Source organism: Lonchura striata, chromosome 5 (genome assembly GCF_046129695.1).
Source record: "Lonchura striata isolate bLonStr1 chromosome 5, bLonStr1.mat, whole genome shotgun sequence".
Classification (NCBI taxonomy): Eukaryota; Metazoa; Chordata; class Aves; order Passeriformes; family Estrildidae; genus Lonchura; species Lonchura striata.
The window spans coordinates 63117733-63141417 of NC_134607.1; the positions used below are offsets into that span (position 1 = coordinate 63117733).

The following is a 23685-nucleotide window of genomic DNA, read 5'->3' on the forward strand; positions in this document are numbered from 1 at the left end:
TTAGAATAGAATAATAAAGTACCAGACAAACAAACAAGACAAACAAGAAAATAAGCAAGGAAACCCAGTAGAGAAGAAAAAGAATCAGCGACCTTGTCTGTCAGCAGTGCTGAGAAGTCTCTTGGATCACTCTTTGCAGCAGCCTGTGCAAACATCCCTGCCTCACCATTTCCGACCGTAGAAAGGAATTCACAAACTCTTCTTGAGTATCTGAAATAAACATTCAGAGGAATATGGGAATCCCAAGACTTTATTTAAATATTTAACAGGGAAGCGCATCCAGAGGTTTTGCTTTCTGCTCCAGTGAGGTGTTTGCCTGTAAGCTTTGGCTGTCCAAGATCGCATCAGCTTCACCAATGCCTTCCTGCATTTAGTTGAAAATTGCTTTAAAGGTAAGAAGTATTTCACTCTCATGAAGAATTTGACAGGGAAATGGGAAGAAAAGTCCACCCTCCACCGGGTAATTTGGGAAAGATAAGAAACTGCTGCCAATTTTGAAAGGCAATGTGCAATACATACCCAAACAGGCGGGGAAATACCTCTTTGGAGGAAGCCACACAGAGAGTGAGCCTGGGGAGGTGTAGCAAGCATGCTGGAGGAAAAACAAATGGATTTCAGTTGGAAACCAGCCTGGTCTCTGTCAAACATACCAATAAAACTGACATGTTCCTGCAGACTGAGTTGGTAAGATCTGCATGTCGTGATGGGAAAAAGAACTGATAAGAAAATTTAGCAGCATTCACACAAAGGCCAGTTACAAAAAACTGAAAAGCCTTTTTTTTTTTTTTTTCCTCCTTTTTCTTTCCAAGCATATGTATAAACCAGGCAGCAAGGCAGGACTTAAAAAAAACTTACAAAGAAAGCTAAAGGAATTCATGCTCACGGATTAGGGTTGAGGAGTTATGAATTATAAAGTTGTTAACACTAAGTAACATCAAAGGGGATTAGAAAACAAAACACTTGCAAATTTAGCCTGGTGTCTCTACTAAAATAAAAAAGTAAAATATAGTGAGAAGTCAGCCTGATAAAACAGGACTTTAGAAGAGACTCCTAACCAAATTAGTTAAGATAACAGCCCAGAAAGAGCTCTGGTAAGGAAGCAGGTTTTTTATGGGAAGAATATTCACTTTTAAGGTAGCTTTAAAATTAAGGCCAGCCTCTAATAATACCTACCAAAATTTGAAGTGGAATAAAAGGAAAAAGAAACATCTAGAATGATCTCCAAAAGCCCATGCACTCTTTCAATTAAAAGTGTAGATACAAGTGATTAGCACTGATTCCCTAAAATGTTTGAGCATCTTAAGGCCCAAGGCTGAACTTTTTAAACTTCTAAATGTTGGGGCTTTCACGTGCAGGTTATAGTTATACCAATGTGTAAAAATTAGAACACAGATGGCTGAAAATTAGCCAGATCTACTTTGTCTGCTTCCAAAACAATAAAAACCAATCCTATACCTTGTACATGGTGCCAGGAAGAATAGATACATGTGTGTGTGCACCCATGGGCACACACACACCCCCACAAAGACACATGGAAACATGCAATCGCTACAGACCTAAGGGGATTTGTTTGGATCCAGCTAATCCAGAGCATGGCCACAGGATAAGAGGTACATAATATTGTATTCCAGCTCAGGCTTACACTGCAAATGTTTGTAATCACAAATATGTCAGATCAGGATATCAAAAATTCATATCTTTGGCTGGCACTATAAAACTTCCCCTTGCTATTCTTGGTTAGTTTGAAAGCAAGATAAGTTGTCTTGGTAGAAGAACTCTTTGCATGCTATTGTGGTCCTGTACCAAAGCACCTGAGTTATCACAGAACTGGGACAAGGAAAACCCCAGGTTATAATCCTTTTCTTGAAGTATGGGTGTAGACTGATAATTTGTTAATTAGTTGGCTAGATACCATTGTGAAGGCATTTTTGTGCATTTGGGTGGGTGTGATGTGCACTTGTTTCTGCATCCATGTTTAATTTGTGTGTTTCTGGTGCTCAGCCACACCAGACCTCTGGCAATGTATGGCTGGTTTGTTATGGATGGCTGTGGAGCATCTCCCCAGGTTCTGCTGATATGTGATGTGTAGAAGCCATCTAGCCCACTAGAATATTCCTTTCCTTGAGTTAATGTACTTGATGGCAATCTGGAAACATCAGTGCAGATAGATGAAGGTTGGGCTGCAATGAGTTTTCACCTCCTAAAGGTATTTAGAAGACTTTTTCTGAATACATACAGCAGAAAAAAATATACAGGCTGTGTGGGGACTTTGCCAACAGGAACATAAGTTTCAAAGAATTGAAGGATCAGGCTATAATTTGGATTCACCTTGTGAGGATGCACAGAAATGGAAAGTAGAGGCTTTCAAGAATGCGTAATGCAAATCTTCCATAGTATAAGTTAGTTCACAGCAACTTACGCTGCTGTGAACAGAATATTTTCCATGACTTCATTTAAAAAAAGTTAAAAAAAAAAACTTAAAAGTAAATTTAAAAAATGGAGAAGGAGTTCTGTGATGGCAATTTTGAGAGCCCTGTTAAACACAAGGCTGAACAGCAGATGGCATATTTACACCCAAGACATGAGACTGTTGTTGACATGGTTTGTAATAGCAATGTTGATGTAAATGCGTATTTGCTCATTGTGTGTATAATGCTGACATTAATCCTCAAGAAAAGAAAACCATCTGGATTTTTTTAGTCAGTATTATATGAACTGAATTAAATACTATAAACTCATATATTGCTGAAGGCAAAACTCTGTGGAAAATAAGGACTACATTCTTATTTGTGTTTTACACTAGCTGCATCTAATCCAGTGTATACCTCTAATGTTGTGTTTCTTGCCTTATTTTTGATAAATTGTTATGAATTGCACTGTCTTCTATATAATTTTTCTTCTTCTAGAATGCATTAAATAACATAATTGAGGTCAACACTAGCTTTAACAGATAAAACTTGAGATATCTCAAGCAAATTATATCTCTTGGACTCTGAAGTAGTACATTTATTTGCTCTGGTGGGGAGTTTTTCCCTAAAGAATTGCATCTTCCCAAGTGTTCTCAACAAAGTGAAGTAGATTTAGCTATTAAGCCATTCTATTGCAGCGTTTCACACCATCCCAGCTGTTTTCTTTCCTATTTATTGCATGTGGATTTTATTAGAACATATCTGTCCAGAAATCAGTGCTTTTGAAGGCAGAGTAGATACACAACTGAGCCCTACTAAATGGCCTGCTCTGTTTACATGAGGCTTGTTAAATAACACAGAGTAGAACACAAGCAGTGAGCATCAATGTGGGTTTCCATTATTTATCATCTGCACATTACAGTGTTCCTGCAGCTACAAAAGACAAAGCTACGACACAATGTAATATGAAGGCAATATCCCTTTAGAGATTTTTGTGGTGCAAATTGCTGTACAAGCAGTTAATTCTCATGGCTCCCAGAAGACACACAGGTCACCTGAATATTCTGAAAACTGAATGTAAAACTATAGCAAAGTATTGTTTTGACATATGGACTATTTATGGTTTTTTAATAATTTTGAAAGCATTCCCGCATGGTTGAAGTTATTGCAAACTTCCCAGTGATTTCAGGAGTTGCTGATAAAATCCACTGTTTTTCTGGATTGATTAGAAAACTCCCTTTTTGAAAAAACAAAACAAAAAAAAAAAAGAGATATTTGCCATGGAAAACTCAGAATCAGACTTCAAACACTCAGCATATGAGTCTATTTGAAATATGATTCACTGTGGATATAGCTGGAGCAAATATATATTAAATCATCAAAATCACAGTGTAACCAGAAATGCTTACAACTTTGAAATTTCAGCTGAATAATGACAAAGAAGTAATGAGCTTACTGTCCCTTATTTGAACTCACCAGAATGCTCTGATGTTATAGGAGTCTGACAATATTTGGCACTGCTCTGGGGGGGTTAGTTAGGGTGTTGCTTATCTCCTTCTCTGGTAGCTGCTGGCTGGTTGTGGTATTAAGTGCAGCAGCAGCACCAAGGTTTGTTGTAAGTTATTGGTCTCCTTTGCATCATCTTTTGTACAACCAGTAGTATTAAGTAATACTGAGAGAGGAGCCCTTTCCAGAAGTTTAAAATGTATTTATACAAATAAGTAAAATTCCAAGCCTCCCATACTGAAATTGCAAGGAACTAAAAACTCTAGAAAATTATTCATGTTCAGCTTGAGAACATCCTTTCCACTGCAAATATACATTCACTGCAATATGCTTAGACTGTTCTCAGTGCAGAAGTAATTCAGAAAGGTCTTGGTAACTTTCAATAAAATCACAATGTATTTGACTCTTTCTTTAATTTTATTTTCAATTCTGCAATTGGACACAAGAGGATCTTTACAGCACCAGTCCTCCTTATTTTGCACATTAAAATCCCTCACTGGAATTGGAACTGGGAAACTTGCAGTGGGGTTGTGGCCTTGTTCTTTCAACAAGAAATGTAATGCTAATTAAGTTGTTGTTTTGTATAAAATACTTTATTAAGAATAATAAGAGTAAACAAGGTTACAAAAATACCAACTTTATTAACTAATGAACATGTTAATTACAGATTTGTATTACAAGTTATAACCAGAGTGTTCCCTTTTCATTAGGCATTCATCAAATTGTACTTAATGGGAGCATTATTTTCCCCACTTAAATAAGTAAAAATACTTTTATCATACCCTAAACTCCACAGGCAGCTCCCTGAAGTTAGATCCCATGCAAGAAAATGCCATACATAAATGCCCAAGGGTATGTTTAAAAAGGAACACTGGAAATTTTTAGGGTGAAAAGCCATGTTAGTTCCTGCCAGCAGCCCCAACATTCAAAAACAAAAATATACCAGTGCACAGGAGGGAGGAAGAAAACAATTGGTGAGGAGACAAGGCAAAATAACCAATCCAATAGGTTTCCCATAGTTTCCATGAGGGTCAACTGGTTTACAACCAGCTTTCCAGAAGGATGATAACAAAGCCTCAACTCCTGCTGAGGTCACCTTGGAGCTGAGAATGTGTACAAGGCTCCACATGGAAAAGCACTGAACTCATAGGCCCTGCTCTTTTGACAATCTCATTCACTGAATTCAAGGGGCATTTTGCCTGAGTAGAATTTGACCCCCAGAAATATATTTGGACCCTCATCTGAAAAGCTCTAACTCAAGTAAGTAGCTCTGTCAAGTACACTGGCATTACCTGCAGGAAGAAATTGCAGAATGCCTCAGAGAATTTTAATCTCAAACTAGAGAAGAAGATTTCAGCAGTAGCAGCAAAAACCTAGACCAGTACATTCCCAATGAGAGCTACATTTTTCTGAGGGTCATGAGGTTTATGAAAGAAAAAGAGATAGGGGGAAATTTTTTTAAAGGAAAAAATGTTTTCTTTAAGAAAAGGAATAAGTGTTAGCCAGTTCCAATGCCCAAAGAAAATAGTAATTAAGTTAAAATAATTTCAATTGCAGAAAATCACCTCTTAGGTTTTAATTCCATAATTTTATATTCAAAAATTACTTCTTTCAGAGATTGAGGATTAGTTACAGCAAGGAGAATGAGAATGAAATTCAACAGAATTTAAGAATGTCCTTAGATAAGAATTTAAGTACTGTAGCCTTTATTCTAATCTGATTAAAATCACAACTATGATGTTCAGTTCCCACTGAAGTTAGTAAGGGGCTTTTCAGCATTTAGATGGGCACTAGATCAGGTTCCCTTGTTATAACAGAGATAAAAATATCAGAACAGTGAAAAAATATCTATAGAGTGTCCTTTCTTAAGAGAGTCCTGTAATTATAACAGTTGCCTGATACGGTACCATTGGTACCAACAAGAAATATTCACAGGAATAAATGCAGTACAAATTCATTACCACATATCATTATTCTTCTCTTCCCTTGCTCTTCAGGATCTCAGGTGCCCTCCATTCTGAGATAGGGAGAGCAAAAGTACCTGGTAAGCAAGTGCATACAAACTTGTTAAGTTCTGGAGCATCAACTCTGCACAATTTATTTTACTGAGGCACTGCCCAGAACAAACAGGTAAAAATCCTTACACATTGTCTAAGAAAAAACAGTATTTTTATCATATATATGTGTGTGTGTGTGTGTGTGTGTGTGTGTGTGAGATATATATATAAAAATCACAGTCTTCTGCACAGCAGAAGCTTATAACTAAAATATTTTAGGATTCAAATTTTTTAGATAGACATAACAAAATGCCTGCAAATATAATACAGTGAGCACATGACAATTCTTAGAATACAAAGAGTGAACATGGAATTGTATATTTTATCCACATCTTCTTGTGGCTGAGAACAAAGCTCACTTGGAGTTTTTTAAAAGTCTTTCTTAAAAATGTAATCCTGTCAATAAGATATGGTCAGTATACACTTAGTATGAGTACACTCTTCACCTACATTACAATAATTAAGTGTAAATACAACAGGCTAAATCCTGCCCTCTTTAGGCCTGGTAAGTAAGAGAGGCTAAAGGGAGCATGAAGCCTTGAGAGGTGGCCAGATTGAGACAGACTGTCTGCATAGCATCCACAACCTTGAATCTGCTGTACAGAGAAGTCACATCTTGTCCAAAGAGACTATTTACATCAGGAAGAATTTCAGAAGCTCTGCTTGCTGAAACACTTCTTCCTATGTGCCAGTAGAATCCGCTGGATATGTGACCCAAATCTCAGCAAGCCAAGCCTCTTAAGCATGGCCTGAAACTCATCCCAGCTCACCAGATGTAAGCATACTGAGTCCTACTGAAGTCAAAGTGCACTGCTGAAAAAAATTCGGTGAGTCAAGACGAGGCCTGTTTTCCAAGACATCTCCCCTGAAGTGGTTGCTTTCTGACAGGGCAGAATTCAACCCTGCATTTCTGCATGAAATGTCCTTTTGTATATCTACACCACGGTGTCAGCCTCATGGCTGTGCAGTTACATATGATACACAGACCAAACACTACTGGAAACATTTACAATTTACAGTCACACGTGAAGCCACAGTGCCGTTATTTATGCAATTACATGTACAGTAGTAAAACTAACAATTGGATATATGTCATATCAATTATTCCAGAAATACCCAATACTGATTAAAGGGTAATCAGTGCCACCTATAACAACATATCTGTACAAAATTTCCAGACACAAAAATAAATGCCTACAGAATAACAAGCACTTTTCATAGATGATGATTTTGTGTTTCCTTTCTCTATCAGCGTAAAGGAAAATGATTGTCCCATATATAGCCAGGAAACAAGCAACTAAACTATTGGCCATGTTTTCCATATTAAATACAAGATCATATCAATATCTGCAATTGTTTTATTATCTTGAAAGGAAGTACACAAAAGATAGAATTTTGTCCAAATCTAATTAAGGTTTTATTAAAGTTCGCAAGTCTCTGAAAAATTATTAATGTATAACTTACTTTTCCCAGACTTAGGTCTCTCAGCCAGGTGCTAGATTCAACTGTTTTTTTTCTTGCTGTAAATGCAGTTTCATGAAATAACTAGAACCAACCAAACTTTTAGTACTTGTTTGTTTAGAAAGATTTGATCATATTTAATTTAGATTTCTTTTAATGCTCAAAGTCTTCCAATAGCTAACCAGGATTACTTTTTCAAACTGTATAATATTCTGTCTTAAGCATTGCAAATCCAGTTATTTCTGGGTCAGGTTTTAAAGAAATGATCAATAGTTTGCTAACCAAAATGAGATATCTGTTAGAGGACCATATATACATTAAAGGAACCAAGTGTAGAACTAGTCTGTAAGCATTGTGAAAAAGAAAGTGGTAATGACTTCTACGAGAACTCTGCTTACGGCAGGCTTGTCAAAGTCCATCAATAATGAAAAGATTACTTACTAAAGATACGATTTTTTAATAAAGTACTGAAATTTTTAACCTCTCATAAGGGGGAAAGAGAAATATGATCATAAATGCTGTCCTGGACAGATGCATATATTTCTGAGTAGGGCTTTTGTTATATATGAAGAGAAATATATGGCTCATAGAAAGAATAAGTTGTGTTAAGTAGAACTGTAAGTTGTTTCTCCTAAGATAATCTGAAGAGCAGCATTAAGGAGGTCATATGATCTATTTCTACAAAACCATTTATCATCCAGTAATGTCTCTGCAAAATTGTTTATCCATTCAAGTATCTTCAGGAGATATGTCACCATACTTGCATATACTGTAAGTCACTCCAACATTTATAAAACAACACTGGTAGACAAAAACACCAAAAACACCCATAAATATTAAAAGAAGTTCAACAAACTTGACTATCAAGTACTTAAAAATTGTTGATCCTTACATTACACATTAATTACATGCTGTCCAGAATATTTCAGTGGGAATTGCTGACTTTTTCAGGGTTTTCTGTAGGTCATCATAATCTTGTGAATCCACCGGGAATAATATGAGACGCGAACAAAAATCCCAGGACGATTTCGAATGGCACATCCACGGCCAGGAACAATGACACCAATTACTATCTTCAGCCTGTTTTGTTCACAAACCAAAGGACCACCATAATCTCGCTAGGAAAAAAAAATAAACATGAGTGTCACTTCTCAAAATGCTTCAAGACATAGCTCCCACCTGTCTACTACTGTATGATTTATCTTGGGGAAGACGGGATGCACCAGGCAATAGTGTTCTTGCCATAGGACATAAACCAACTTCCAATATCTTTTTTTTTCATAACCAACAATTTTGACAAACAATGTCAGAGTTGGCCTCTGACTTTTTCTTCCTTTCCGTGCAAATTAAGCTCTGTGATCTGTCTTTACGTGTCATTCTAATGACTTCAAACTACCAGATTTCATTCACCTCTTTCAGCAAGCCTAATATTTTTTATGTGAATATAAACCAGATGAGCAGAATGTGAGTTGACAGATAAACATCTTTGTTATGATGACAGGCTTTACATCAAACACTACTGACAAAGTCAGGTTAGTATCTTTCTTTCATCAAGCATCTTGCAAGGCCCTAGAATGAGAATCTGTGTTTACTAATAGGCAGGGGGAATAACAAACATAATAAAAAGGTAATACTTTTTTTAAGCATTAATTTGGGACATAACTTGTTAAAATTATTTTTTTTGTTATTTTGAATCAATGAAACACCTATACATTAGTTTATGCATTCTGGGAAATTTGGAGTATGACCCACCGAAATAGATCTGGGACCCAGATCTGGGACTTGAAGACAGATGCTGCAGTTTCTACCTAGTCTAAAGGTAAACTGGACCCTGCAAACTCGCTGCAAAACTAGACAGAAAATTCTCATATCAGACAGTGAGTTATTGTCTCAGAAAATGATAGCTGAAAATTTGCATTGCATTCTCTCTGGATCACCAGAGAAACAACAATGCTTGACCTTTATTTGGTTTGGGATTTTTTTTTTGACTGACGGCAGACTAGTTCCCAAATGAACAATGAACTGTGTCAGAGCCATCAGAGCTGCCCATAAAACACTTTCAGGAGTGGAGTTTCACCTGTCAATCTTATTTTGTTCCTCTGCCTGTTCTCTGCTGAGGAAAGTAGCTTCAAAGGAGAACATAGGGAACAGGAAACTGCTCTGTGATTAAGACTGATTGCTAATATTAATTCATTCCATTTCTTCTTGCAGGGGAAAACAAAGCACAGGATCCCCAGCAGACTCCCATGCAGATGTTTCATTTATAAGCCTTGACAAGTCTAAGACCTCAATTATATTTAAACATTTTATTTTGAAGAAAATACTTTGCAACAAAAAATGATCCCATAGATTATTAATAACAAATGGAAGAGGCCTCAGCTTTATGAAGATGACCTCTGCTCCCCATGGTGTGGTAGTACCCTTGGGTTGGGAAAATTTTACTACACGATTAAAGTCGGTATTAGGAAATCAACAATCTTATTTCAGATAATAAATACTTAATAATGTTCATGAATTCCCTCCTTCTGGATATCTTCAGTCAGATTTTCAATTAAAAAAATTTATTTCTTCCTGTAATAAATAATTTACAGCTTTTCTCCTCAGATATCTTTTCTCCATCATCAAAACTAGTGCTAAGCAAAAAAAACTGTACCAAACTATATGATCACTGAAGTAGTGCTTCATCAATATGTTGCTCAGGCTCAGGAGACAAAAATGCTCCAGCCTTCTGACTCATAAAAAACCACAGCACATTTTTGGATATTTCTCCTTCCTTCATAACTTTATCACATCTGTTGAGTACTGACTGTTATGTATTTTGCATGCAACACCTCATCTAAATAGATGGAGGTAAATTTGCTCCAGCCTTTGATTTCTACTCAATCAAAACACACAGCTATTGATACCACAGAGCCCACATTTGTCCTTAGTATACAGAACACAAGTTTGTCTAGTCTAGTCAAGTGTTCTAATATATGAGTATATATAAGATTCCTGTAAATCTTTCAATGGTGTGGTAGCACAGTGAAATCAAAGTAATTTCTGCACTCTGACATAAAACAGAAGAATTATAACACAAATAATTTTCCAATGCAAAAGTTTAGTACAATGAGAATAAAAAAAACATCCAGTAATTTATTTTTTGGGAAAGAAATAGCCAGGGTCCTAAATATGTATTAGGAAATACAGTATTTACCTCACAAGGCCCAGCACCTATGGTTTCAGCCACAGCACAGATTTCAGACTCATTCACAGTAATCTTCCCTTTGAGATATTGGTTGCATTTCTCATTTCCCAAAATAAACAAGTTTGCTACCTGGAGAAGGCCATCATAGTTGACTACTACAATTGAAAAGAAGATAAAAATTTTATTGTATTTTAGGGGGGGGAAAGTGTTTCAAGATACAGTCAACATAAACTTATCCATGTAATCTCAGTTTTTGTACTTTCTCTCTAAAACTCATGGTTTTGTCTATCCCCACTGTTATTATGCTTTTCATTTATATTTTATGAAAATGGGATTTGCCACACATTTGTTTCGTTTTCATGTCTGCTCAGTTCTCTGAGAATATCTGGATAAGTTTTTAGTACTAGAAAAAAGGGCTGTGTAACTGGACTCACTGTACAGCTCACCACCAGATTGCCCAGTCATCAAAGAAATCAGAAAAAGAGCCCGAAAATGTTATCACTCCCATCAGTAGAGAGAGGATTCTGCTCCCTGCCTTAAACATGAGTTAATGTGTAACAGTGCCTGCCATGGCCTAGGGAAGGACGTGTGACTTGAAAAATACAGAGTGGAGTTTTTCTCAATCTGTGCTGGCTCAGCTACCCTGAATGACTTTGTGCCTGCAAGGGCAGAGCCACAGCCTTGTGCAATCTCCATTCATCAGTGGGAAGGTCAGGAAGCAGGAGCCCTGTGGAGCTTACTCTTGTTCTACATGTCGAAAGACAAGCCTGTACAAGCTGCAAAGATAAATAATAGGTCTGGACCTGCCCATTCTCTGAACAGCCATCAAAAGAAAATGCCAAGCTTGCCCTCCACTGACTTATTATCCTGTTTTCTTTAAAAAAATGGATGTAACACTTCTTCCTTCCCTGACCGGGATTCTGTGAGGATTATATAAAGTAGTGCAAAAATTATAGTACAAAGTCCTTGGATGACAGATGTTATGTATTTACTACATTACATAACTCCACAACATTGCAAATTCCTTATCAGTTCTCTTAAGCTAAGCTTTCCTGTGATGCTGTGCTGTGCTCCAGCCTGGTGTCCCTGTCCCCCAGACAGCCGATGCCCCCAGAGGATGGCTAATATGGACATGCTGGGAACATCAAAGGCAGTCATTTGGGAGAGGGCTGGTACAGATTAATTGCCACCCACAAAGAAATGGCAGAGTATTGGCTATGAGGAAGACAGACTCAGAATTCTAGCCTAGCTTCTGCTCTGCTTCCAGGACAGTGTGAGTATATTGCTGCTGCTTACTCAGGGTCTGTGGCAAAACAACATTTGAACACAGTAAATATTGGAGTAATTATTGTCAACTGGCAGCTATTAACTTTTTATCAACACTTAATTAGTCAGATATAGCATTTACTAGACTAAATAAATGTCTGTTTTCCCACATATTTGTATTTTCTTCACACAAAACTGTGTTTAATAAACATAAGAAAGGTTGCAAAGTGAAGCACTCAAAAGTTAGGAAATTCCAGACTTCGGGTTGCCTGTGCATCCCTGGTTCACTGTTATTGTGTATGCTAATAAAGGCTTTGATTACATGTTTTTGTATTAGTTTTCCCACAGCGTCCTGCTTTGGATAACAGAAAGAGACTGCTCAAGCAGATGAACAAAGATTTGTCAAAAAACCCTGTTAACATTCTGCAGAGCAATTTTGCTATTTTGTCTTTACAGGCAAATTGGTATTTTTCTCTAATTCACTCCTTGAAATATTTGGATCATTTTGCCTGTCCCTGAAACAACAACAAAAAAGGAGAGTGGAAAATATTTCATATTAAATTGAGTTGGATAAAAGGCTCAGAGATTTACAAAATTAGCAAAAAAAAACAACTCCATTTTTTAATAAGAAGCGTTGGACAACCGTGGCATCAGGCCATACCCGCAGCCTCACCTATAATGACAAGAGGAAGTAAGTTGTCAACGTATTCATTTAGTTTTTAAAAATAGTTTCTTACATCCAGTGTATCCCCATCCATAAACACTGCAGCTGGTCTTCTCTGGAATGGTACATCCAGAAATGGGTAATCGGATTATTTCTACAAAATTTGTCAATATAGCCGGCCTGAAAAGAAGGAAAAAATATACATATCATGGATTTTACTTAACCGTCTCAACTGTGTTTTTAAAATTACATTAAGTTTATTATAGACCTCAGCAATTTAAAACTGTGCCAATTCTTTTCCTTTCATTTTCTGTTTCTGAAGAATATGATGGATTCTTCTACCTATTTTTTGTACTACATCTGACAACTGTCAAAAAGTTCTTGAAATGCTGTCACCACTTTTATGCTATTTAACTTGGGTTTTAATCTTAAAAGTAAGTAACGATGGCATTTCATTTGGATATATACGTTTGTTCATATGGAGAAATTTTGAAAGCTTGTATATACACAAGGATCTCAGCTACAATCTGGTGCTTAGTCTATAAATTAAAACCATATACTAGTCCATGTGGGTACTTAGTGGGTTTTTATTAAATCTCCTAACAAACCTAAACATGGTTAACAGGAAGAATAGTGTAGGTATGATTTCACAGGAGTAACATCTGTTTTCTGAGTAACATTGATGGACCTACATTTCTGCATATATCAAGTAAAATTTCTTTCAGTTGGAAGTTTACCCCATCTGTAGTATGGGAAATAGTAGAGCAATGAACTTGCAATTCTCATTTAGGAAGAATCTCACCCAACAGGTGAAAAGTGCTGGAATTCACAATAACAGCTACTAACCTGCTAAGTTTCAGCAAGACCAAATCTGACCCTGTGGGGCCATATACCAACTGGGAGATGTTCCGGACTTGTTTGCGCTTCTCCTCTCCCTTTCCTTTGATGTTATGGACTCCAAGCCAGGCTTTGTAGTCTTTCAAATCTTTGTACCTAAATGAGGCAAAGTTGGTTACAATTTAGCTGACTGTATAATAAAATAACTAAAAAACTCTGCTTAATATGATTATGCTGGAAGATCTTAACTAATGCTCCTTAGCAGAAATGGCTTCATGCTGCCAACTGCTGTTCCAAAATCAACATGCTTGGATGTAAGGTTTTGGCCTGAAGCCATTACATAATTTTACCTTTAACCATTACTAAAATGTATTTTTTTCTTCATAACAGTATCCAAACATTTAAATCCTGGGACAGTATAAACCTTTGAACTTTTTTAGATTTACCCAAGTTTTCTATTCTGTTTTGTCCACTTAAGCAGAAGCATGAAATTATTCTCATAAAGAGGCAATTGTCTAACCATGACACTTGGAAAATCTATTTGTGATTCTATGTAAAATAGCCAGGGCTATTTAGATTTACAGCAATAATAACAGAAAATAGCAAGGTCCCACAGGCCTTTTATATCATAAAAGCAGTGTTAAAGCCAAACAGAAGGAAAAACTGTTGCATTCAAGTTGAAAAAGCATTGTTCTGATAAGTTCCCGAAAATAGATGGATTTTATTATTGCAAAGTTCCAGACTACTGTACCGAGAAGGGAAGCACTGCCTCGCTGTAAGAACCCACTCTTCTTTTATCAAAGTACCACCACAGATATGCTTATTCCTGGAGGAAAAAAAGAAAGGAAAAAATTTTTTTAAAAACCCCAAAACTGCTAATATTAGACAAAAAGTTTAAAAAGTGCTTTGCTCCCCACACATTTGCCAGTGAAAAGTGGCAGACTGACAATATTCAAAAACTTGTCTCTGTCCCTTTGCTCTACAATTTCAACACTTACAGTAATATGACTTTGCAGCGCTTTACTCCAATGTGCAAAAAAATAGAAAGAAAGCTGAATTTGTAATAAGACACCTAGTTTAAAATAAAATAATAAAAAAAAGGGCCAATTCTTTGTAACAGGAACTGAAACTTTCAAGCAAGTCCCCAGACTGCCACCAGATGTAAACAACATTTGGTCATTATTCATGTAAGTATTATTCAAAGCATTGACCTCAAGGTGGAGAGTTCCTATTTGATTACAAATCCTAGGAGATTTGTGTCCCTACATACTTCAGTTGGAAACAATCTGCAGTGTATGACATCCTACATGTGATTATAGAAAACCTGAAGCATAATATATCAAGTAAAATTAAAGCAATTAAGCATGACAGTTCTTTTAAAAAAATTACTGTGGAATGTAGATTAATTAGTTTCCTTCTCTGTGCCTCCAAAATCACATTTATTTTCTGTAGCTCTTTGGAAAGTGAATCAGAATTGTCAGCAATTTGGGAAAAGCTTAAAATCTCACAATTTATAAATTCAAACCACACAAATGTTCAGAGCTTTGCAAAGAACTACTGGATGGAGACCAGACTATATGTAGTTCACAGACAGCAGGATAACACAGAGCTTTGACTTTTTTTTAAATCATGTTTTAATTGAAAAGCAAAATATCTGGTTCAAAAGGCTGTAGTCTTCTAAAATGTAGGTTCTAGATTTTTTTATTATAAAAATATCACAGTCAGGAATATAGCTATGTTCCTCCATGTTAAGTTTGTATCACTCATTGTTTTATACAGAATTTCATCATCTGTGTTAGAAGATTCATTAATATACATAGACAGGTCAATTCTTCACTTATATATGGGGCAAATTTAGAGCTTAAATACATTTGATTACAGAATCTGAATTGGATATACAAGAAAATTTCATTTATCAATTTAAGATTTAAAGGTGGACTTTGAATACCAAATATGAATAGTTCCTAAGTTTCACTGGGCCTTCACCATTCAGACACAGCAATTCCATTGTTGAGCGTACAGTTAAGGCTTTCTTGCAGAAAGATCGGATGTCATTAAAATTTTATTTCAGACAATATTCTATTTACTTCCTTGGTAACAATACAAAATAAAACTACATTTTTATGCCCACATGTAATATTTCAAAACATATTTTGCTGCTGGAGTATTCCAGGAATCCCTTATACATAAAAGGATCTGCAATCATTTAAGCATTCATGTTTCATGGAATTTTATTGCACAGCAGAAAATCCAGGTTCAACTACCCTAACAATAGCTATTTCAATTTTAGGCACCCAGATGTAATTCACCTTACCTGCCTGAAAGTTCATCAAATATCAAGGCTACTTTTAAAACAGTGCAAAGATTAACCTTTCCAGGGAGTGGTTTAGCCCACCTATTTGGTTACTTAGTCTAGGAATATAGTGATCTTCCTCTAGGAATGTCTTTCTGAACCATCTGATGCACTCCCAAAAAGGTCAAGATCTGATGGATCTCATATGATGCAAAGGTTACAGGGATGGGAAGAACCCATCCCACTGCACAAACTGCTCTAGCAATGAAGAGATGTAGAGAATGTATTTTTTATCTTTTCCTTTACTTCCATTTTTCATTTAATACCTCTTTTACAACATAGTTTTAAATTAGATGACGAATCATAAGCTAATAGAACTGATCTTCCCTTTAGTCTGGCCCAGCAGACAAAATATAGGTTTTTTTAACTTTTATTTTTCATGAGAGAAGAAACAGGGCTGATGCATGAGATATATCCTGTTATAAATTAATGATTCACACTTCCAGCTGATGTGTTATGAACCGGAGAAAAAAGCATAGGAAACAGCCATTCTATGTTCTGGCTTTTACACAGCAGCAAAAATCTGCCACAATATAATACATGTGTTACACACAAGTTGCACATGTCAGAGTCTTGTTTTACAGAATTAAAAGGATTTTCTTATAGCTCATAATTATTTATTTATTTTTTTTAATACCGAATAAATTTTAATTGCATGTAATGACATAGGGAAACACTTAATTTGACACAGGCATAAATCCTGAATCCTACACTTCACAACTAAATGCTCTGCCATCAAAGTGAAAATATTGATCTGAAATTCATTCTTTTTCCAACAGTCTCTAAAATAAACAGTTTAATGCTGAATGTGAAGGCGATGTTACGAAAAGGCCTGCAGTAGCTAATTGGAAGAGCAGAACACTATGAATGCTTTGCAGGTTCATGCGTATAAGTTAGCTATAATGAACATATAAAGTATTTCACTAGCAGAGTGAATACTATGGCATCACCTGACATTAGAGGAATGCTGATTCTCTACTTTTACACAACTTAACTGCAATGTAGAAATTAGAAATATTCTTTTATTGTTATTAGGTCAACATTTTCTACAATTCTAAAACAAATATCCTAGTAATTGTATTGCTCTTCTAATCAAAGTGATAGTTACCTGTACGTCAAACTAACCACCCATCCTTCGTTAGTTTGTGTTGGGATTCCATTTACAACTCTCAAATGTTTTGTTGAGGCACAAGGAATGGCAGTATCTGAAAGCAGGTCCAGAGATGACATTTTACTAAAAGCAGTGGTAGGAAACCTGCACAGTTGCACATAAGGACCACAAGAAGGTCAATATTTATTATATATTAACTTTCCTGTGCTAATGAAATATATTTCTAGGCCATCAAAACTACTTCAGTGAAGCTGAGTGGGTCTATTTAAATATCCCTAGGGAATATAAAATACATAAATTTAAATAGGTTTTTGAGATTTACATAGTTAAAAAGCAAACATTGAAGCTCATTACCAAATCTCACCACTGGCAAGACATGACAGTGAGAATAGATAAAGGAGTAGAACAAACATATTTCCCATTCGTCTTTTGTAAAATTAATTTTGCTCAGTCTGTATTGTGGGTTTTTTATAACTTTACTAATCTTTATTTTGTTTCCCAATTGGAAAGAAATGCCTATATTTAGAGGATAGTCATGCACTGCACAGTTCATACATAAACTTACCATCCAAGCTGGTTGTAGTAGGAGTTGTATCACCTTCACCTAGACAGATACACAAAATAACCATAATACAAGATTAAAATACATTTAAAAATGGAATAAATTTCAACAGCAAATGACATATTGTTAACTTTACAGTTCACAAAGTTTTAAATTTCAATGATTTCTTCAGTACACAGCAAAAGCAGTATTCAGTAAGGTTTAACAAGGGGGCAGAATTTTATTCTTATAGAATGAAATAAGAAAGAAATATTTGGAGCAGGGATGTCAAACATTTTTCTTCTTGGCCAAATCCTAAAGACATCAGGCCGCCTATTATGTGAAATCAACATGTTTCATTCAAACAAGAAAATACTGAAAAATTAAGTTACCACTTTTATAAAAGCTTTCAGGAACTATAGAAGTCATGTGATTAAATCCAAAGAAGACTGAAATAAATTCTCAATTCCTTAAAAAACTTTGAAAGACATTTTAGGCTCCTATCAACAAAAACTTATTCTTATCACAACATGATTACCAAAATCTAGTTCAGTACTTCCATCTAGTCCAATTAAAAAAATAGTTACAACAAGTTTGCTTAAATTTGTTTCTAAATGTTTACCCTCTGACATGTACAGAGTGACCCAGCATTATGAGCTAGAGGTACAGGAGTAGCTGCTGAAAACTTGGAAAATTCAAACAATCTCATCCAACTAGATTTCCATCATTAAGAAAATATGTGTGTATATATAGACACTGACACACACACACACAGAGGTATAATTATATATATATAGATACAGTTATATCCATAGTGAAATTTCTATGTACATGTATACACACATGCATATTTGTATGTGCATATATGTATGTATATGTGTGCATACATGCATGGGTTTCTATGTATAACTGTATGAATGTACATATATATTGATACAGTATTGTAATACTAGTCCATATGAGTTACAATTGTAAAACTGGCATATTCCCACTTGGTGTTTGATTACAGAAATGTACTAGTCACCAATTCTGGATACCCTAGAAATGTTTGCTGAGAATACATCCTTAGGAATTCACAAATACAAATAATGAACTCAGAATAGTGAATAAAAAGCATATTTCTTCAGCTATTTTTCATTTATATCAACACAAATAACCTTTTGCACAGTTTTGTTTAGATGCCAAAGTATCACCTGAGACTTCAAATACCACTTTTTGGAGATGCTGGAGTTCAGGCTATGAGGAAATGCAGTAGATTGCCGCTAGGAATGAGTGTAACATTATCCTAAACCTCTAGAGATCACAGACATGCATTCAAAAGCCTGATTTACCATTTAAGTGCTCTCCCAGGACATACAGCAGAGTAACTTAGAAATAAGAATTGAAGAGAAAGATTTTGAACATAAATGTGAATTGCACATTTTTCAGCATAAAACTATCTTTTTCTACTTGTCATCAGTTTATTGCTGAATTCCCTAGGATTCTTAATTCTGTTTATTTAAGCTATTTAGATTTAAACATTTAACTTTGGAGGCATGATTTTCTTAATTCTTGCCAGGAGTGAAATCATCCCATAAACATCCGAAAGCAGAATCTAATCTCTATACCACATATACACTTCATCATATATATATATATATAGTGAGTTATCCTAACACTACAAAGACAGATCACACAAAGAGTCTCTGAAGCCTGTAGCCCAGAAGATAACTCTTCCTGGGTTTCTTGAGGCCACAGCCAGCATTCTGACCGCTAGACAATTCTTTGTCTCTGTCCAGCCCTCATTCAATAGCTAGATCTGCTGGAAAATGTTTGACCATCTGTAATAGCCCCTTTGTGCTTCTGCTGCATAAATAAGTCTTGAAATCTCCAAGCTGGTCAAGGAAAAGAACCCCTTGTTCATATATTGCACAAGCAGCTTCTGTCTGCTCCTTCTCAGTCACGCACAATTGATTCTTGATAGAATCACACATTTTCTGCAGCCACAAGTGACAATAGGAAGGTGTGCACAGGCATGTGACACCGACACCGTGGCTCCGCTGGGACTGCACAGCTGACAGTGCCAGCGGCGTGCCAAGTACTCACATCGAGAAATAGGGCAGTAATCCCAGGGCACAAGAGGATCATCTGTGTAACACCAGGGACCATGAAAATCATCATCTGGATTGCGGCAATAGTTTTTCTTCAGTTTACTAACATCTGGTTCTCTGAATATTTGTATATGCCTACAGGGAAAAAAAATTCAAAGTGTTGAAAAGCTTTATACTATAGCCCAAATTTTCAAAGGTTAAATGTTGTTTTGCTCCACATTGCATTATTAGCTGATTGAGAAGCCTACAGGTCAGGGTTTAAGGCTCGTTAAAATCAAAGGGAAGATGAGACCCAAATATTTCCTGGATCTGGGTCCAACTTTCCTCTGGTTGGTATTTTAAGCACTGTGTCCACTGGATAGCTGGGAGGCTTCTAAATCTCCCACTCAAGCTAAAATCTCTAGATATCCTTTGGAGGAACCATTATACTGATTAGAAGAGTGCCTCTGATGCTCTCAGAAAACCCTCAGACCCCTTTGGGGAACACAGGTTCCTTCTCCTGCAGGTTAACAGCACAGGGGAGCATTGAATCTACAAAGCTGAATCAAAGGCAAAAAGAAAGGCAAACTAAGAAAGTTAGCAAGGATAAGCAGCAGGCAAGGAGAAAGATTAATGGCTCAGACAAACTGCAGTAATAAGTCACTTAAGCTGCAAGCCTACATGAAGCAGGTGAAATTTTGAGGCCAAAATCAGAAGCTGAGGAAGAAGTTTATTTTTGGCTTGTCAGAGACAAGGATACAGGCTTCTTTAGTTACGACTGTAGTGTTCCTTCAGTCCATAACCAACCACTCATGCTGCCTCTAGAACACCCATAAACAGGGAAACTATTGGAGTGAGACAGATAACTCCCCAAAGTTCCCAGATGGAAAATGTGTGGGCTGATCTGTGCTCTATTAGATGAATGCAATTGCATCAAGCACCCAGTAGGTTTATACTGCCTCAGCCACAGCAAACAAAGACTTATCATGCTTCTCAGGCAGCATGAGCTTCAACCTCTGCTTCCCTTCCATGGGCAGCACACTGGGATATGTATCCTCTCTCTCACCATCTGTGAGAAGAAAAACTTGTAGTCCAGCTGATGATACCAGACAGGGCCACTAAAGTCTACCTTTTGCTACACAGCTTGCCCAGAGGCTGACTTCCTGACCTACACCGTCCAAAGAACAATGGCTTATATGTTCAGCACTGTCACTCTACAACAAGTGCCAAAGCTAATACTGACACATTTGCATCAGCTCCAGAAACTAAAGGAAAATGAAGGAGAAACTATTGTCATCATGGCTACTAGTGTGTGTGATATCTCATACACAGCAAAACATTTTATGAATCCCTTATGCGATATATAGTCCTGTTAATTCATTTTACTTCCACAAATAAATTAATTTGACATTTCTACTACTTGAATATGAAGCCAAAGTAATGATGCAGGTCTTTTTATTGGTATTTGACATCATTATCACTTGATCATAGACTAAAGAGTCAATTTCAAGCTGGAAGGGACATTAGGTGGTTTCAAGTCTATCCTCCTCCTTGAAGCAGCATGAGCTATGAAATGAGGCTGATGTGACAACCATTTCCTCTCATTTCTGATATCCTCGCATTTTACCAAACTTTCAAGGACAAGGATGGGGTAAAATAGGCCAGTAAACCAAACACTAACAAACATCCCAAAGCCTGCAATTACTGGTTAGCCTGAAAAAGGTCATGTTGTGAAATATATTTAAACACAAAAAAAAAAAAAAAAAAATTAGAAAAACAAAGATATTAAAAGCTCCAGAGCATAAGGGCCTACTTTAGAATCAATGCAGATGAAAAAGAGTTGCCATCTGGAGGCAGTATTTATTCAGGACTCACTGAACCATCTCTTTCTGTTTAATATGTACACACCTACGTAAGTCTTCAATATTTTTGTCCCATGTGGAGCAAGTTAGCCCGAATCTTGTCTTGGATAAATTCCCCATGTAAGTCTTGCCATTGCCACGATAACAATCTGAAAAAAGAATGATGAGGCAAAAAAGTGGTGGGTAATTGTGCAACATTAAGAAGAAAACTCTTCCTTTCCACCAGTAATCCAAATTATTAAAGTGTTCTTTTAAGCAAATGCTATACACTATTAATCAGACAATTGCATAAATCAGATCAGAAGAAAAATGGAAAATAATTTTCAAATTTACATACATAATCTCTTGTTTGAGATCTATATTCCCACCACAGCAGTATTTTAAATTTTATCTTACTTACATGGACTTGGAAAATTTATTTCATAAATAGTTAGTTGGTTTATGATTAATTTAGAAGGGTCACACAGAATATCCTAAAAGTTGTCAGAAGCTAGTTTATACAAAAACAAGAAAAAATGGTCTCCTATTCCTCCCTCCACAAAAATAGACATTTGGTTTAGCTTTGTGTAATTTTCAGATATTGGCATCAGTATATAATTCTAGACTTAAGTACTTCAGCAAAATCAAAAAATCATCATGACTTTAATTTTAATGCAATTCAAAAACTTGCCTGTTCGCTCCAGCAGAAGTCATGTTTAATTCATAAGCTTTTATCACAAGCCTTTTTGAGACTTTTCAAGAGAATAGTTTAAAATTATCAGTTCTATAAAGACATTTTGCATAAAACTCTTAATTTCATATTCATCAGTATTTTTGCTTTTTGATAATTGATACTTCACAAGAAACAGAGAATGAATGTAAAAGTTTAATCCTTTCTCTGACATGTCTTGCAACTGCAACTTTTTAAAATTTACAGTAACATTGGCTAAAAATTAAAGATGGAGACAGTAATGCATCCTGATGTAGGGTTATAGGTCTGAGGTCTTAGCTTCAGTTTATGCTGTGATTGACATCTATTCAGGATGCAACATTACTCCTTACAGTAATACCAAAACCTCACAGGAAAAACATTTGCATGGAGACTCAGAATGAACCTCACACACAGAGGTAGGTAAGAACTCGAGGATCAATCCCTCTAGACGAGGAGGTATTTGCAAGAAAATAAAAAGAGGAGGGAAGAATCACTTTTGGTAGCCTGATATGCAATTATTAAAAGACTATGAACAAAGGAAATCACCTCAGATGTGGAAAAAGGCCTTTCAAACTAAGAAAGGTGATGACAGTAGAGCAGATACATAGACAGGCCTTGTCTAAAAATCAGGTCCAATAAAATCTTTGCTGCAGCTTTCTCTGCTGGAATTACAAATAAAGTGAAAAAGGAATCTCATTTACAGCACAATGAACCCCAAGCATGCCAATAAAGCCAAAGCAGAACTACACAGGTGAAATACAGATACAACTTCTCCAGTTTTCAAGGCTGTCTACTTGATATTTGGAACAGTATGGCATTCACTTAAAATCATGTTATCACCCTTTCCTCTGTTACCTTGTTCATTTGATACATCACACTTAGGAATCTGGGAGCAATAACCAATACGGATGTTTGGGTCAGTGGTAAAGCACCAGGGTGATTCAGATCCATCTGGATTTCGGCAGTAGTTCTCCCTCAAATCCCTGTAAAAATAAATATGTTAGCTTGCAGCAGGGATAACCTAAACCCACCAATGTGGTCCATTGTTTTTTGTCATGGATTAACAAAAATACAGGCTCATTCAGGTCTCTGTGTTACTGATCAGTGTCAAGTGCAAGGAGATGAGGAGTAAAAACACAGTATGCAGAAAAAAAACCAATAACTGTAATAGGAATATGTTTGTGGAAATTCATTTTCAGCAGACATAGGTTTTGATGTGATGTAAGTTTTCATTTGAAGATTAACAATATCTTCATTCAGGATCCCTCATCAAAATTTGCATGCAACTGACATTGGATACACCTGCAATATATTACAAGTGCTTTTAAATACAAACATTACCAAAATGCTTAAAATTCCCTGTACTTTGAATGGTTCTGCTGAGTTTGGAGAAACAGAGTGCTTTAGACTATCAGTAACTCATTTAAGAAGCTGAATTGTGGAAAATAAAGTTTATGTCGAAATTCTATACAGCTGTTACCTTTAAAGTTAAAGTTAGTCACAAGGGAACATCTTTAAATGTCTTTTACAGCTTGCATGAAATATTCAAACCTCTTAAATGTAAGTTTTATTTCCCTGTCTCTTGACAGTTGTTGCCATGTTCTGTGCATCTCCATATTTCATTGTATTTTTTACATCTGCAGCACTTACTGATAACAGACTATCGAAAGAA

General features: G+C 36.1%; 1 protein-coding gene across 1 annotated transcript in view; it reads right to left on the minus strand.

The window, feature by feature from the left end:
* Positions 1-8325: 8325 nt before the first annotated feature.
* HGF (hepatocyte growth factor) overlaps positions 8326-23685 on the minus strand; it is a 52384-nt gene continuing 37024 nt past the window's right edge. The window contains exons 9-18 of the mRNA XM_021528863.3: positions 22869-22996; positions 21369-21471; positions 19477-19616; positions 17416-17454; positions 16848-16944; positions 14138-14212; positions 13396-13542; positions 12623-12729; positions 10629-10774; positions 8326-8550 (exon numbers count right to left, since the gene is read on the minus strand). Of these exons, the coding sequence (XP_021384538.2) occupies positions 8380-8550; positions 10629-10774; positions 12623-12729; positions 13396-13542; positions 14138-14212; positions 16848-16944; positions 17416-17454; positions 19477-19616; positions 21369-21471; positions 22869-22996 (1153 nt within the window). The 3' untranslated portion in view covers positions 8326-8379. The remainder of the gene's footprint in view (positions 8551-10628; positions 10775-12622; positions 12730-13395; positions 13543-14137; positions 14213-16847; positions 16945-17415; positions 17455-19476; positions 19617-21368; positions 21472-22868; positions 22997-23685) is intronic.